The sequence below is a fragment of the Carex rostrata genome, chromosome 3 (assembly GCF_964058835.1).
Source record: "Carex rostrata chromosome 3, lpCarRost1.2, whole genome shotgun sequence".
NCBI classification, from domain to species: Eukaryota; Viridiplantae; Streptophyta; class Magnoliopsida; order Poales; family Cyperaceae; genus Carex; species Carex rostrata.
The window spans coordinates 5941832-5955788 of NC_135920.1; the positions used below are offsets into that span (position 1 = coordinate 5941832).

Sequence of the window (13957 nt, forward strand, 5' to 3'; positions counted from 1 at the left end):
AATTGATGACAGTTTTGACTTCTCGGTACTGTGTATTAATCGATCTCGTTACTTCTGTCTCCATCTTGATCGATCTCATCTTCCTCTCCTACGCATGAAAAACCGATGTAAACTACACAACACAAATTAAAAGTAAAGCTATATTAGAATGTTAAGTCATTATCTTTAGACACCTTCATGAAGCAATGAACATTCACAAAATAAGAAGCATAGTCTATAAATTAAGCATGGTATAATTTCTTATAAAAAGAAGTTCGATGCCTTTTGGCCACTGCAACACAAATTAATTTCAACTGGTGCTGGACATGAGAACAGTACAATGCCAACATATTAAAAGATCAATTTGCAACCATCTTCTATCTTAACATCTGTTCTGATATTTATCTTGCAAGCAAACAAAATATCAAGAAAGAATATAAAAGCCAATCAAATTTTCATGTCATTATATGTGTATTAGTTTACAGAGAAAGAACACATTTTCTATGCAAAGATATTGAAGATCCTTTCATGGGTTAAATTATTGCTCACTTGCTATTGCTGAATTCAGAAAACTGATACTGATATTTTTTATATATAAACTCTCCAGGTGGAGGGGCACTATCAGCAATGGCTATTATGATACCTATACAAAATGTGTGTGTGTAAAATAGCTATTGGATTAGTTGTATCAGCAAAATCTTTAATTTTGGTTGGAGGAATAATTACTAAATGGATAGAATTCTCTCACGATTGGCATCAATGAGTTTTTAGTTGAAAAAAAACTATGCCTTAGCCATATTCACTTTAAATCAAATAATTTAGTAACAATACCACAACACTTAGAAATTTTAGACTAAACATTAGTAGAAGTAATTATTTCTGATTTGATCTTATTTTTCAGAAGTAAATTTCAGGGTTACAAATCATTAGTTTATATGGAAGAATAATAAAATATCTTAGGATCAAGAACATAAAGTATATCAGGGTCAACCCTCTGTCCGGCCTGCATGGCATTAGATATTTACAACATCAAATCAACCCTCTATCATGTATTTCATCCGACGCATTATATGAGAGCACCTTTTTCCTTTTTGAATAAAATGGAGTAAATTTCTTTCAGTTATGTTATTGGTTTCCAACTTCTAATCTTCCATCCAATCAGTAGGGACTTCAAAAATAAATGTATTATAAGAAAAGTATTAAAAATATAAGGAATTCAATGAAAACACCTTCTCTAAGATGTGTGGTGGTATGGAATTGCTCCCTTTTTGAAGTTTGAACTCCATCTTGCTGCTCAATGTAGCCAATTGGTAAAACAAATTGACAGTGACCTCTATAGACCACAATTATATTTTTTCCTGTAATGATAAATAAGATAAAATTTCAAAATGAGAAGGGCTAAATAGTTAATCAGCATCGTAATCATAAATTCAGAAAATCTGGAGTTTCATATTTCAATCTAAACTCTAAATATGTGCACTAAGTTATGCACAGCGACCATTCAGTATCTGTTTATGCAAGAATACCTTGTTCTCATCAAGGATTCAGTGAGAAAGTTCCAATCATGGATTGTGGCAGTTAATTTTATTTACTGGTATTATATACCAAACATAAGCTGGTATTTGCTGATCTTTTCAGACCAGAAGATTTAACTCATCTTATTATGGTTCAATCCATCTTCAGTTAGCTTACACCAACTGCAGATATACCTCTTCTTGTATCTTGTTTTTCCTATAGCAAATCAGGCATTTCAAATATATATAAAGCTATTTGCAAGTTTTACAAAAATTTGAAAAACGTAATAAAAAAAAAATAACTTACTTCATAGCTCATATCATCATATCCAATCTTATGTCTCTGTGCTCATCATATAAATATCTGGAAACAAAAATAAAAAATCCTCCACACTCACGATTCACGAAATGCTGAGAAATATGCAAAAGAAAAAGAGAAATATGTATCCAGGATTAAAAGAAAAGAGAAACTAAACAGGTGGAGCATAATTTAGGATAATATACTTGTCAGCCTGTTCTTTTAAAGGAAAAGAAAAAACAAAAATCATTTGCATATTTCTCAGAAACTAATTGAAATCAAACCCCCAGAGCAATTCTTGTGCACTCTCAACCCATATGTTGTTAAAGCTCATCAGAGAATAAAACAAATGGATCTGCAAGCAACCTAAATTATTTTTGCTATCACTAAATAGAAGTAAATTACCAGCAGCTGACAATGAATTAACTTTCTATATTAAAACTGCAAAACACATAATTTTCTTTTTAATTTAATAGACCTGAAATTTACGATCATATCTCCTGTACTGGTAGATGCAAAGTGTTTTCCTTTTCTGTGTAAAGAAGATGGAGAGAGGGTGACTGTTGAAGTAGTAAATCCATTGCTGACTTAGTTCTTGACAGATCGAGTTCCAATGGTTCTTTATGGAGTTCTCACATCTGTTAGAACGAATACAAAAGATGTGAGAACTCCATCAAAACTATTGGAACTAAGACATTAGAGTGAGGTCGGCTGGGCGAGAGAGAGGCGGAGCTAAGAGATGAGATCGGGATTGAAGGAGAAGACCAAGCGAGGTGGGAAGCGGATACGGAAAAGGAAGAGGACTTAGGGGGAGCTTAGCGAGGCGAAAGCGTATCCTCTGCATTAACTCAAAAGAGAATCTTTTGAGTTAATGAATCTCAACCGTCTGATTTTAAACGGAGCCAATCCGATTTCTATCTATAATATATGGGCCCTTAATATTAGTGCTAATCTAATCTGCACGAATTTTAAAATAGATCAGATTGTTGATATTCATTAACTCAAAAGATTCCCTTTTGAGTTAATGCAGAGGATATGAATTCTAGCGAGGTGGCGGCGAGAAACACGTAGCAGGGGGATTAGGAATTTTTTTTTAAATAGAAATTCTTTTAATTATTTCAACGGAATAAGTACGCTTTGGGTGGATTTTCGAAAACTAGCCTCCACCGATCCTAGGAATCGGTGTAGCAAGAAAAACATAACCTACACCGGTCCTAGTCCACCGGTCCTAATCCACCGGTGGAGCTAATTTCTCACCCCGCCATTCTTTTGCCATTCTCTCGCCACAGAAGATCAAATATTAAATTGATATTAAAATTTGAAGTCCGACAGTTACATTGATTCAATTATTATATATAATTTAAAAAGGGATTTCTAATCTTTATAACTACTGAGATTTATTTTTAAATCTATATATACAAATATAATAATTGTGAGTAAATATGAAAATCAAATATTTATTTCTAACTTTAAACAACGGAATATCTATATTATATGCTTATTGAAAGTGAACTAAAATATATATAAAAAAAAATATTCTTGATATCGATATTCAATTATTAACATTTACATTATACTAATAAATTCTAGATTTTTGTCTACTTGAAGAAATACTTAATTACAGATTAAAATTTCAGATTATTATATATCTAAATAGAAATATAGAATACTTACTGATAAAAAGAACTTCCAGATTTTTATATAATTGAAGAAAATATGTATTAATAAAGAAAAAATTTCCAGATTTATAATAATCTGAGAAAATACTTATTAATAAGGAATATCTAAAGAAGTATTTAATAATAATCTAAACTTTTCAGATTTTAATTAAAAAAAAACTTATTCATAAATTAATGTATACGTTGGTATTTTAATTTAGTACTTCAAATTTGGATATCAACTCTCCACCGATCCTAGGGATCGGTGGAGGCATAGAACGGATTTTTTGTGGCGAGAGAATGGCGAGGTGAGAAATTAGCTCCACCAGTTCCTAGGACTGGTGTAGGTTGTGTTTTTCTTGCTACACCGATCCGTAGGATCGGTGAAGGCTAGTTTTCGAAAATCCACGCAATGCGTGCTTGTTCCGTTGAAATAATTAAAATAAATTCTATTTAGAAAAAAAAAATCAGCAGGGAATCATCCTCTGACCTACGGCCCAGATTTACTCTCAGTTGGGCCGTCAAACTCGGATCCGGTGTCTTTTTTTTGAAGAGAAATGTAGAGGTCTCAGATCCGGTGTCTATAGACTGTCTTCTTTAAAATTCGTGTCAGGTTAAAACCCTAAATCCATCCATCTCACATCGGACGGCAAGGAAGAAAAGTGTCACTGTTCAATGTTCATGCGAGGCTGAAACCGTTTGCCAATTTAGAATATATTATAATAAAACTGAATCATTAACTTTTACAATCGCATAAATGCATAATAAATGACAAATATAAATTTTATGTACGCCCAATCAAAATGTTAAGAGCATACCTTCAGTTTTAATTTCGATTGTTGATAAATGATAACCACTGGATTGATTGCCTTGTCAAATATTAAATTTGTGAATTCAAAAATAGTACTATTTTTTTTAGCTATTCGATGTTTGGATGGAACAAGAATATCACTAACCACTATTCTTTGTTTATCTTATATGGGTTAGTTCACTATTCTACTAACTCAATCCACTGGGTCCGCTCTAAGGTAACGTGGAGCTAGCTTACACAAGCTATTCTAAATAGGAGAATAGTTAAAGAATAGAGAAAAAGTGAAACTTAGAATGGATTTTTATTCCGTACTATTCCGGTTGTGTTAGAAGAATACCGATTTTTTTATTTATATCCAAAAAATAAATTAAATTAAAAAAAATAACCGAACCGGCTGTGGAATTTGAAATCTACCCAAACCGGTTAACCGTTAACCGGACCAAATTTCCAGTTAACGGTTAACCGGACCCTTTAAAAGAGTCCGGTTAACCGTTAACCGGAAATTTGGTTTGGGTCCGGTTAATGGTTAACCGGATTCGTTGGTTCGGTTAACCGTTAACCGAACCCGATTTTTTTTTTTTTTTTTTTTTTACTTTTTTTTAAAACAGAAAATTTTAAATTTTTTTATTTTTCTATTGAAAATATACATGAAAATTCGTATTTAGATTTATCAAATTTACACCAAAAAAATTTGTAAATCAAATATGAAATTTAAAATTATAGAAAAATACACATACACATAAACATATACATATACATATACATATACATATACATATACATATACATATACATATACATATACATATACATATACATATACATATACATATACATATACATATACATATACATATACATATACATATACATATACATATACATATACATATACATATACATATACATATACATATACATATACATATACATATACATATACATATACATATTATTTTAAATTTCATATATAATTTAAATTTTTCTATAATTTTAAATTTCATATTAGATTTACAAATTTTTTTGGTGTAAATTTGATAAATCTAAATACGAATTTTCATGTATATTTTCAATAGAAAAATAAAAAAATTTAAAATTTTCTGTTTTAAAAAAAAGTAAAAAAAAAAAAAAATTGGTAACTGTATATTATTTATGTATATGTATATGTATATGTATATGTGTATGTGTATGTGTATGTGTATTTTTCTATAATTTTAAATTTCATATTTGATTTACAAATTTTTTTGGTGTAAATTTGATAAATCTAAATACGAATTTTCATGTATATTTTCAATAGAAAAATAAAAAAATTTAAAATTTTCTGTTTTAAAAAAAAGTAAAAAAAGTAAAAAAAAAAAAAAAAAATCGGGTTCGGTTAACGGTTAACCGAACCAACGAATCCGGTTAACCATTAACCGGACCCAAACCAAATTTCCGGTTAACGGTTAACCGGAAATTTGGTCCGGTTAACCGTTAACCGGTTTGGGTAGATTTCAAATTCCAAAGCCGGTTCGGTTATTTTTTAAAATTTAATTTATTTTTTGGATATAAATAAAAAAATCGGAGAAGAATAAGTGAAACAGTGAAAAGGTAGAAATGTACCAATGAATGACAATGAGTCAATTCAATCTTTTGAAAAATGTCAATTTTTTATAACATTATCTCATGACATAATAGAGAAAGAACCAACTTGTAAAAAACCGTTTTTTTATTAATAAGAAAATAAATAAATAAATATCGAGAAAGGTGAATGATTTAGAAAAATTTTGAAATCTAAGAAAATCGTAATGGTTTATAACATCCATGGGACATTATGGACTATAACATCCAAATAATCTAACTACTAATCTCTATAAATCATTAATTAAAAAAAAATCTGGATGTTATTGTCCATAACATCCAGCTTTTTTTTTTTTTAGAATTTGGTGGTGCCTCCTCAATTTGAAATTGGTTTTGTTCTTTAAACAGTAGAGCTGGACCATATTCATTTGTTTAGTTTTGAATCTTGTGCCGCCATCAAATAAATGAATATTTTAGACCAACCAATTCTGGACGTTATGCACAATAGCATCCAGCTTTTTTCTTTTTCTTTTTTTAGTTAACAATATCGGAAAATTAGTGGATGGATTATCTGGAAGTCTATAAACCATCACGATTTTTTTAGATTTCGAAATTTTCCGAAATCATTCACCTTTCTCGATATTTATTTATTTATTTTCTTATTAATAAAAAAACGGTGTAAAAAACATGATTGATCGTAAATATTCAAGAATGGTATATTAAAGAAGTACAGAATGGTATATTAAACAGATACATATCCAAATAGGCAAGTGACATCACAAAAATAAACTATGTTTAAGATGATTAAAAAATTTAATTGGGTATTAATCCGGTTACATTACACATGGCACATTGTTACTTCCCCATACATCAGGCAAAATCGTCCAGCATTGTAAATTTGTAATTCAAAAGATCCTTCCTTTAAATTATTATCGTGCAAAATAAATAAATAAATAAACTGGACCAATGGAGACTTGTTAGCTGATTTTCGGTCATGCCTACTAACATTACAAAAGGCAAAAGAACTATTTTGGTCTATCTATCAGTACAGACCAGAGAACATAATTGGAAACTTTTTCTTTGTTAGGCCGTAGCTATACACATATTTCAACTACAAACAACAATGTAAGTATGTAACCTACCCAACTAGGTGGTTGGCAAGGGTGGCATCTTTGCAATTTCCACCAAAAGTTTGTGCAGAGCTTGCGGTTTAGAGAAGAAAGGCGAGTGATCGGAGCTCTTCAATCTGAAGACCTTTTCTGGCGGGTTTGATTCACACATCTTTTGTTGACTGGAAAGAGGTATGGTGTTATCATCTGTTGTCTCTATGTAAAACCTTCGTACCGACCCATAGTTCTTCTCAGTGAGAGAGAGCTTCTCAAGTACCGGGGCAAAAGGTATAGGTCTCATAGAAACTGAAGCCAAAGATACATCCTAATTGAGAAGAGTACAGAACAAGTATCAACATTTGTATGCTATAAGAAAACTTCAAAATATAAGTTAATAAGAAAATGACTTTTGTCACAAACAAAAGATTAACCAATTATTGAGTGCAACTTTTGATCATATAAATCTGTTTTTTTTTTAATAAGTTACTTTTTTCTCATTAGTGTGGATAATTTTCTAGCAAAGGTTCCAAAGCCAGGCATTCTCGTGTCTCAAAAGAAAAGGCCTTTTTTTCTTTTTCTTTTTCTTTTTATATAAAAAAAAAAAAAATAGTATACAAGGTTTTCAGGGGTAAAAATATGCTTGAATAAACCTTGGAGGGGCTCTGGTTAAAGAGCAATTCTTTGATCAAAGCCTTGTCGAGGCTAATAGCAGTCGGTGGTTGATCTTGCCCATTTGAGTAGACAAACTTTTGTGTGCTGTGAAGCAGCCCATTCGCATCCATCTGCATTACACATGATCAAGTAAGCACAATACATTGTGACCATTTGGAGTTAATTTCTAAGAAGTTTCACGACACAATTTGAATCAAAGCAACCCGGTATCAGTACCACTGACAAACTGACTCATATAACCAGCAAAGCTGTTTGCAGGCTCAATAAGGCTTTTGTCAGATGCAGGTATCAAAATTATTACTGAAAAAATGGGTATGCAAATAAGAACCCAAAAACCTGAAATCGATACAAAATTTAAAGATCATTCTAAAACCTAAATCCTAACATAAATACAGAAATTCACAGATAAATTAGTACTCTAATTTGGATGACAGATCTGAACTACACTGCCTCATTATTTAGACAGCTTTCAAACTATCATAGACGTAACAATTGGGCTTTTCGAAAGTTATGCCCAACATGTTGCAATAATTGCAAATAACACCAGACATTTCTCATGGCTACAACACTGACAGCCAACTTATTGTGGCATTGCAAGTATCATGCAATGTACAGAACTATAGATTTTGAATTTGAAGTGGCAAACTGTATGTCTTGACCATTTTTATACCAAATAACATTAATTCCAAATTAAGGTAAATAAAAAGAAAAAGGTGGAATTCAGATTCTTGGTTCTGAACTAAAATTATCTGGTTAGAACTTAAAAAGCAGTCGTCAAGATTGAAAGTCAGAAGTAATTTGGTCATTTTTTGTTGTCAAACTAATTTTTTTAGAAGTATGGATTTTATATGTGAATAATCCCAAACTCAGGAAGTCAGGGTGCTTACTTGCTGAAACAACAAGGATTGAATCCTTTTGCATATTTGGATAAACTATTGCTACCCAGCAAATCTGTAGGAGTAAATGGGTTTCTCTTTTCTTCTGACTACTTCATATTTTCTATCTTTATTTTATTATATTTCCTTTTGCAGCCTTTAAAAATAATACAAAGGTAATCAGCTTCACCTCCTCAATTTTTTTAGATAACATTGTGCTACAATACCAATCAGCAGGGACATGAAAAAGCACAAAATGACAGAACCAAAGACTCAGAGCTGCATGTGTAGCAAATGGATTTAAAACATCATTGGATATCTAACACTGAAATAATATTTGGGACCTTTTTTGGGGCCAAAAACCAGTGCACTACCTGCACTCTGTGATCAGAAAGGAAGAAGTATAACTTTAAAACGTACGGTAACTATAATCTGAAAGAAAAAGAAAAAGATATTCCATAATGTTCAGAGTAATTTGATTTTTATAGACAAACAACTACCTGTTCAGAAAACAACTCCAGAGTGCTATGGCCACTGGTTAACATAGCGGCACAGACAAAAATAGCCTTGGCAACTCTTTTAGGAAACATCTCCATTGCATGTGATATGCATGCCCCGCCAAAATCATGCCCCACCAATATCACCTGTTGTATATTAATAGAAAGTTAGAAACAAATATAGTCATAACACAAAACATTAAGCATAAAAGTTGGGAGATGTTATTTTGCTCCCTATCAAAGTAAACGTGGGGTAAAGTCTACTGGAAATACACAAAAATTACTTTAACTTGTAAACCGCTGTACGGCTTTATTTGTTATTTGCAATTATGATCACTGTTCATGCTATTTGCCAAAAAGGGCAAAGATAAAGGGTCTAACTGGTAAAAAAGAAACTTAACAGAGGCTTTAAAAAGGATCAACTTTGGAACAATAGAATATTTCCAACTTCAGAAACAAAATGTAGATGTAAAAGTGTAATTCAGCAAACCTTTTGGTTTTCAGGCAGAGACTCGAGAAACGTGGTGAGCGGTTTAACATATTCAGAAAGACTTGTGATCTTGTTGGTATCTGAAGAATGAACCCCAGACCCGGTAAGGTCAATAGCATGGACTTTGAACCCACTATCTTCAAGCAGTGAAATGCTCTTGTACCAGCACCAGGCACCAAACCCGCCTCCATGTACCAGTACTATAATATTGGTTTCCAACTCATCAGCCTTTAGATCCTGTTAATGTAAAAGTATAAATAAAAATTACTTTCTCTCTTTTAAAATTACAACACACTGCACCAAGCATATAATCCGATATTTACTGGTACAGCATAAGAAGTTTGTTGAGCAAAACTTTTCAATGCAAAAAATGCACCTACCCAGTTTGTTTTTAAGCTGTGAAGAGGCAAGTTATGCGGCTAACAAGGAAAAAAGAAAATTTGTTTATGTAAGCCAGAAGACTGCTCAAAGATAAGCTACAAGCTTTTAAAATTATATAAGTGATAATAGAAAACATAAAAGTTAATATTTAATTTCATTCTATAGGATAACACAAATGACCAGCCCTTGTAATGAGGTCAATAAACTACATAAACGTAGCTGAAATAATCTGACATCATAATTTATCAGCAGCTAATTAATCTTGGTCAAAAAAAAAAAAACACAAAGAGAGAGAGAGAGAGAGGCTACCAGTAGGGTTTCAAACAAAGAAGTCAGAATTGGCACTTAGAAAATTCTCTCACCATGCTGACTTGTTTATTCACTATGCTATCCTATTTGATAAATACAAAATCATAATAATATCCTATTCTCACTATGCTGACTTGTTTGCTCCCCGTTTTTATTTGGATGACAAACTCGAGGCGCAGATCATAAGAACCTTCATCATAAAAAGTTAAAAACTACAAATTTTTTGCATAACCATGTACTCTATCGAAGATAATGCTATAATTAAAACTACAGAGAATATAATTTTTGAATTGTATGGACCAATTTTCAAAGGTTCAAATGCGAATGTCGATAAGGACTTAGCAACGAGGTTGGAACTACCAACGACGAGAGCCAAGAAACACACACACACAAGAAGAAGAAAAAAAAAAAAAACTTTGTTATTGATATTTTTTCTAATTTGAAGTTTCTACAAAACAATGTAAGATGTACCTTCAGATGACAGCGCAAGCAAAAAATTTCCTTAAAGAATGATCAGGTTTGTAAACTTGACCCCTCCCAAGTGTAAGAGAACTAGTACCCATCGGCCAAAATTTATGGCTCCGGGATAACTAACTAACAATTTTCTAAATTTAGGTGCCACGCCGCAAAAGGAAAATTACACAGCTGCAAATTTCCATGTTACTCAAATCGTACTTCTTTTGGATTTCTCAAGCAGAGAACAAGCCGTGGTCAACAGGAACAACCCAAATTAGAATTTTATAAGCAAATGATCAAGTCTTAGTGACACCAACATCACAACCCTCGTGCAAGACTAAACAACAACCTAACATAATTGAAAATAAAATAAAATCAAATGTCAGAACCAAAACCTGATTAAGAAGCTGTTGCGGCTGAACAACAGGATCACCAGCCAATCTTGGCCGGGTGCTCATGCTCCTCGGCAAATCACCGCCATTTCCAGATTGCTTCTTCTGATACCTCAGAGAGGTTGATCGATCAAACGGCGGAGCCATGCCTAATCCGCCATTTTGTTGTTGCTGCTGTATGATGGCAGCGGCGGCAGCCTGGGCCAGCTCCTGGATCGCTGCCGCTTCGTCATCTCTCAGCCTCACACTGTTTCTTCTACGAGAAGCCCCGGGTGGCGGAGGCGGAGGTCGACGGCGCTTGGCGTTGCCTCCGGTGGCCTCCATGGCTTGCCCGGAGAAGCAAGACATGATTAATCCCATGAGTAAGAGAGAACGGTTACGAGAGGGGTAGTTTGCGTATATGTCAAAGTGGTAAGACGGGGTTTTGTGATGATCGGAGATTCCTTTACACCTTGTTTGGATGGAGAGTACAGGAAGAGAGAGACAGTAGGTGGAGGGAAAGAAAGTGGAACCACACTCGTACAGTTATACGGTCATCGGGAAGAGCAGAATTTTTGTTTGATTCTCTGTGACTGTTTCTTTATCCCTATTTGTGTGGCGGGTAAACGTAAGAGTAACCTAAAATCTATTGAATTGATTTTAATTATAAATAACAAATATAAACGGTTGAAATCAATCCAATTCACGAGTTATTTTAATATATTTACTTTTCATTATTTATTGACACATGATTTTATACAAAATGAGTTTGAAAATTTTATATACACACACATCACTTGTAAATATATAAGTCTCAACGATTTGCACATGCCAGTTTCACTCTAAACATAAAATCACACTGATCCAATACATATTATTAATAAAAACATGTTTTCTTAAGATAAACCCAATGAAAATATTGATATTTTTTTATTAATTTAACACGAATGCAAATACAAATTTTATATTAAATATACACGTATATAATATGAATTATATTATTATGTATAATTTGAATATTAAAATAAAATAATAAAATATTTTATTAAAAGTAGCACAAATATTATACTTTATTAACGAAGTTAACAACATAGCACTGTTATTACATGTTTTAGTAGCTAAAATTATATATTAGCTAAAAACTTTGGCACTAATTATTATTATATTATTAATTGAAGTGCATCAGCAAGTTTCTTTTTTTTTTCTATATAAAATGAAATGTGAATTGTAGACAATTAAAATAATGTCGTGCAATTAAATAATTGAGTCTAAAGAACTATTTTTTAGTCTAGTGACAAAGACACATGTCTTTTGATGTAGAAGATTATCAGTTCGAAATCCGAATGGAAAATATAATTTGTTGTAATAATATGAGTTTGAAAAGAATGTTAGCTAACTTGATCTCGAATTCTCTCATTAAAATTAATAATAATTGAGCCTGAAAATAATGAATTATGCATATGATAATGTGCCATATTAATTTTTATAACCCCTAATAACTATATATGAACGTTTTTATGATAATGTTCCATATTATGCTTTAGTATTTAAAATTTTGAAATTAATAGTAGCAAAGTATAGAATCTAAGAACAAATTACAATGAAAAATATTTACCTGAATACTTCATTTTTTTTATTTACTTTGCATCAGTCAAATAAGCGATAATATAAACAAAAAATAGAGGCTATCAAATGCAAAGTAAATAAAAAATGAAGTATTCAGGTAAATATACTAATAATAATATAAACAAAAAAATAGAGGCTTGACAACGAATTGTTGCTGTTGACTCGCCACACCATGTCATATCCCCTTGCCAGCCGCAGCGGATCGAACTCAAGTTACCAAACATTGGATCTCGGTTGGCTTGTTTAGTTGGTAACTTGGGATCAATTTGACGAGTTTGTTAGAAGTTGGAAAATTCAATCCATTCAAACCAATCACCTAATAAATTAAACCGCCTAGCTTGAACTCTACTACACATTATGCACCTGTGACCTTTTCAAGATGCCTAGAAAAACCAAATCAATAAATCATAGTCACAAGACCACAACATTTTTATTAACGCAGCCAATTAGGAAATAACGACCTCGCCACACAATAATCATCATTCCTGAATTCGGATCCCAAAGTAATTCAAAGTTTGAGTTTAGATATGGATCATCCGATCAGAATCCGTATGATTATTAAAGAGGCCCCATAAATTCTAGGTCGAATCAAATTAACCTCAATTCTAATCAGACAGTTCATACTTCATATTCAAACTCAACTTTTGAACCGGAGGCAGTTTGATGATGACTATTAGACTTAAATCTGATTGATTTCTTATATTTTGGGCCATCGGATTTTTTTTTTTTTCAATCTTCGCAGGGGCTGCGAATTTGTGAGCGAGGCTCGAACTTTTGACTTTGGGTAGTCACAGTCATAGAAAACTCAACACACCTTTTATATTTGTACAAGTCCGAGTATTCAATCGTCGATGTCAGTTATCCGTAATTAGTAACAATCAGTATTTTTAATGATATACTGTACAAAAGAAAATTATAAAAAAAAAGGAAACACACATTGAACTGAATGTTCTCATGGAAGAACCCTGTTGTGCAACTCGCTCGCCACTCACCCTTTTCTTAAAGTTTTAAAAGACACGTGAAAAAATAAAAATACATACCATACTAAAATTTTGGGTAAATTTTGTTGGTCACTAAACTTTGTTATTTGTCACGAATTGGTCAATCAAATTTAATTTGTTCATTTTTAGTCACTCAACTTTGTCATTTGTTTCAATGAAATAATTATATATTTTTCCGTCCAAAATCTTAACAGAATGTTCTCATTTCATTCAAAATATTAACGGAATATACTTATTCTGTCTAAAATAATAACATAATAAGCATATTTCGTCCAAAATACTAACGGAATGAGCATGTTTCGTCCAAAATACTAGCGGAATGAGTATATTCCGTTAATATTTTGGGCGGA

The 13957-nt window shown here is 32.0% G+C and overlaps 1 protein-coding gene across 2 annotated transcripts; it reads right to left on the bottom strand.

The window, feature by feature from the left end:
• Positions 1–6614: 6614 nt before the first annotated feature.
• LOC144551122 (putative methylesterase 11, chloroplastic) lies at positions 6615–11541 on the bottom strand. Of its 2 annotated transcripts, XM_078298947.1 has the most exons (6): positions 11005–11502; positions 9844–9882; positions 9464–9700; positions 8977–9120; positions 7580–7711; positions 6615–7254 (listed from the first exon to the last, which is right to left on the bottom strand). In XM_078298947.1, the coding sequence occupies exons 1-6, from the start codon at positions 11359–11361 to the stop codon at positions 6967–6969; spliced, it is 1197 nt and encodes a 398-aa protein (XP_078155073.1). In that variant the 5' UTR covers positions 11362–11502; the 3' UTR covers positions 6615–6966. The 2 variants fall into 2 exon arrangements, with proteins under 2 accessions (XP_078155073.1, XP_078155074.1); XM_078298948.1 differs by lacking the exon at positions 9844–9882 and having other exon boundaries at positions 11005–11541.
• Between the last annotated feature and the right edge of the window lie 2416 nt (positions 11542–13957).

What these genes read in the sequence shown, in the direction of transcription:
- LOC144551122 (XM_078298947.1), bottom strand. Translation starts at nt 11,361, where the DNA reads ATGGGATTAATCATGTCTTGCTTCTCCGGGCAAGCCATGGAGGCCACC. An exon ending in CGCAACAGCTTCTTAATCAG is followed by an intron (nt 9,883 to 11,004) that starts GTTTTGGTTCTG and finishes TTTCCTTGTTAG; the next exon opens with CCGCATAACTTGCCTCTTCA. An exon ending in TGGAGTTGTTTTCTGAACAG is followed by an intron (nt 7,712 to 8,976) that starts GTAGTTGTTTGT and finishes TGTGTAATGCAG; the next exon opens with ATGGATGCGAATGGGCTGCT.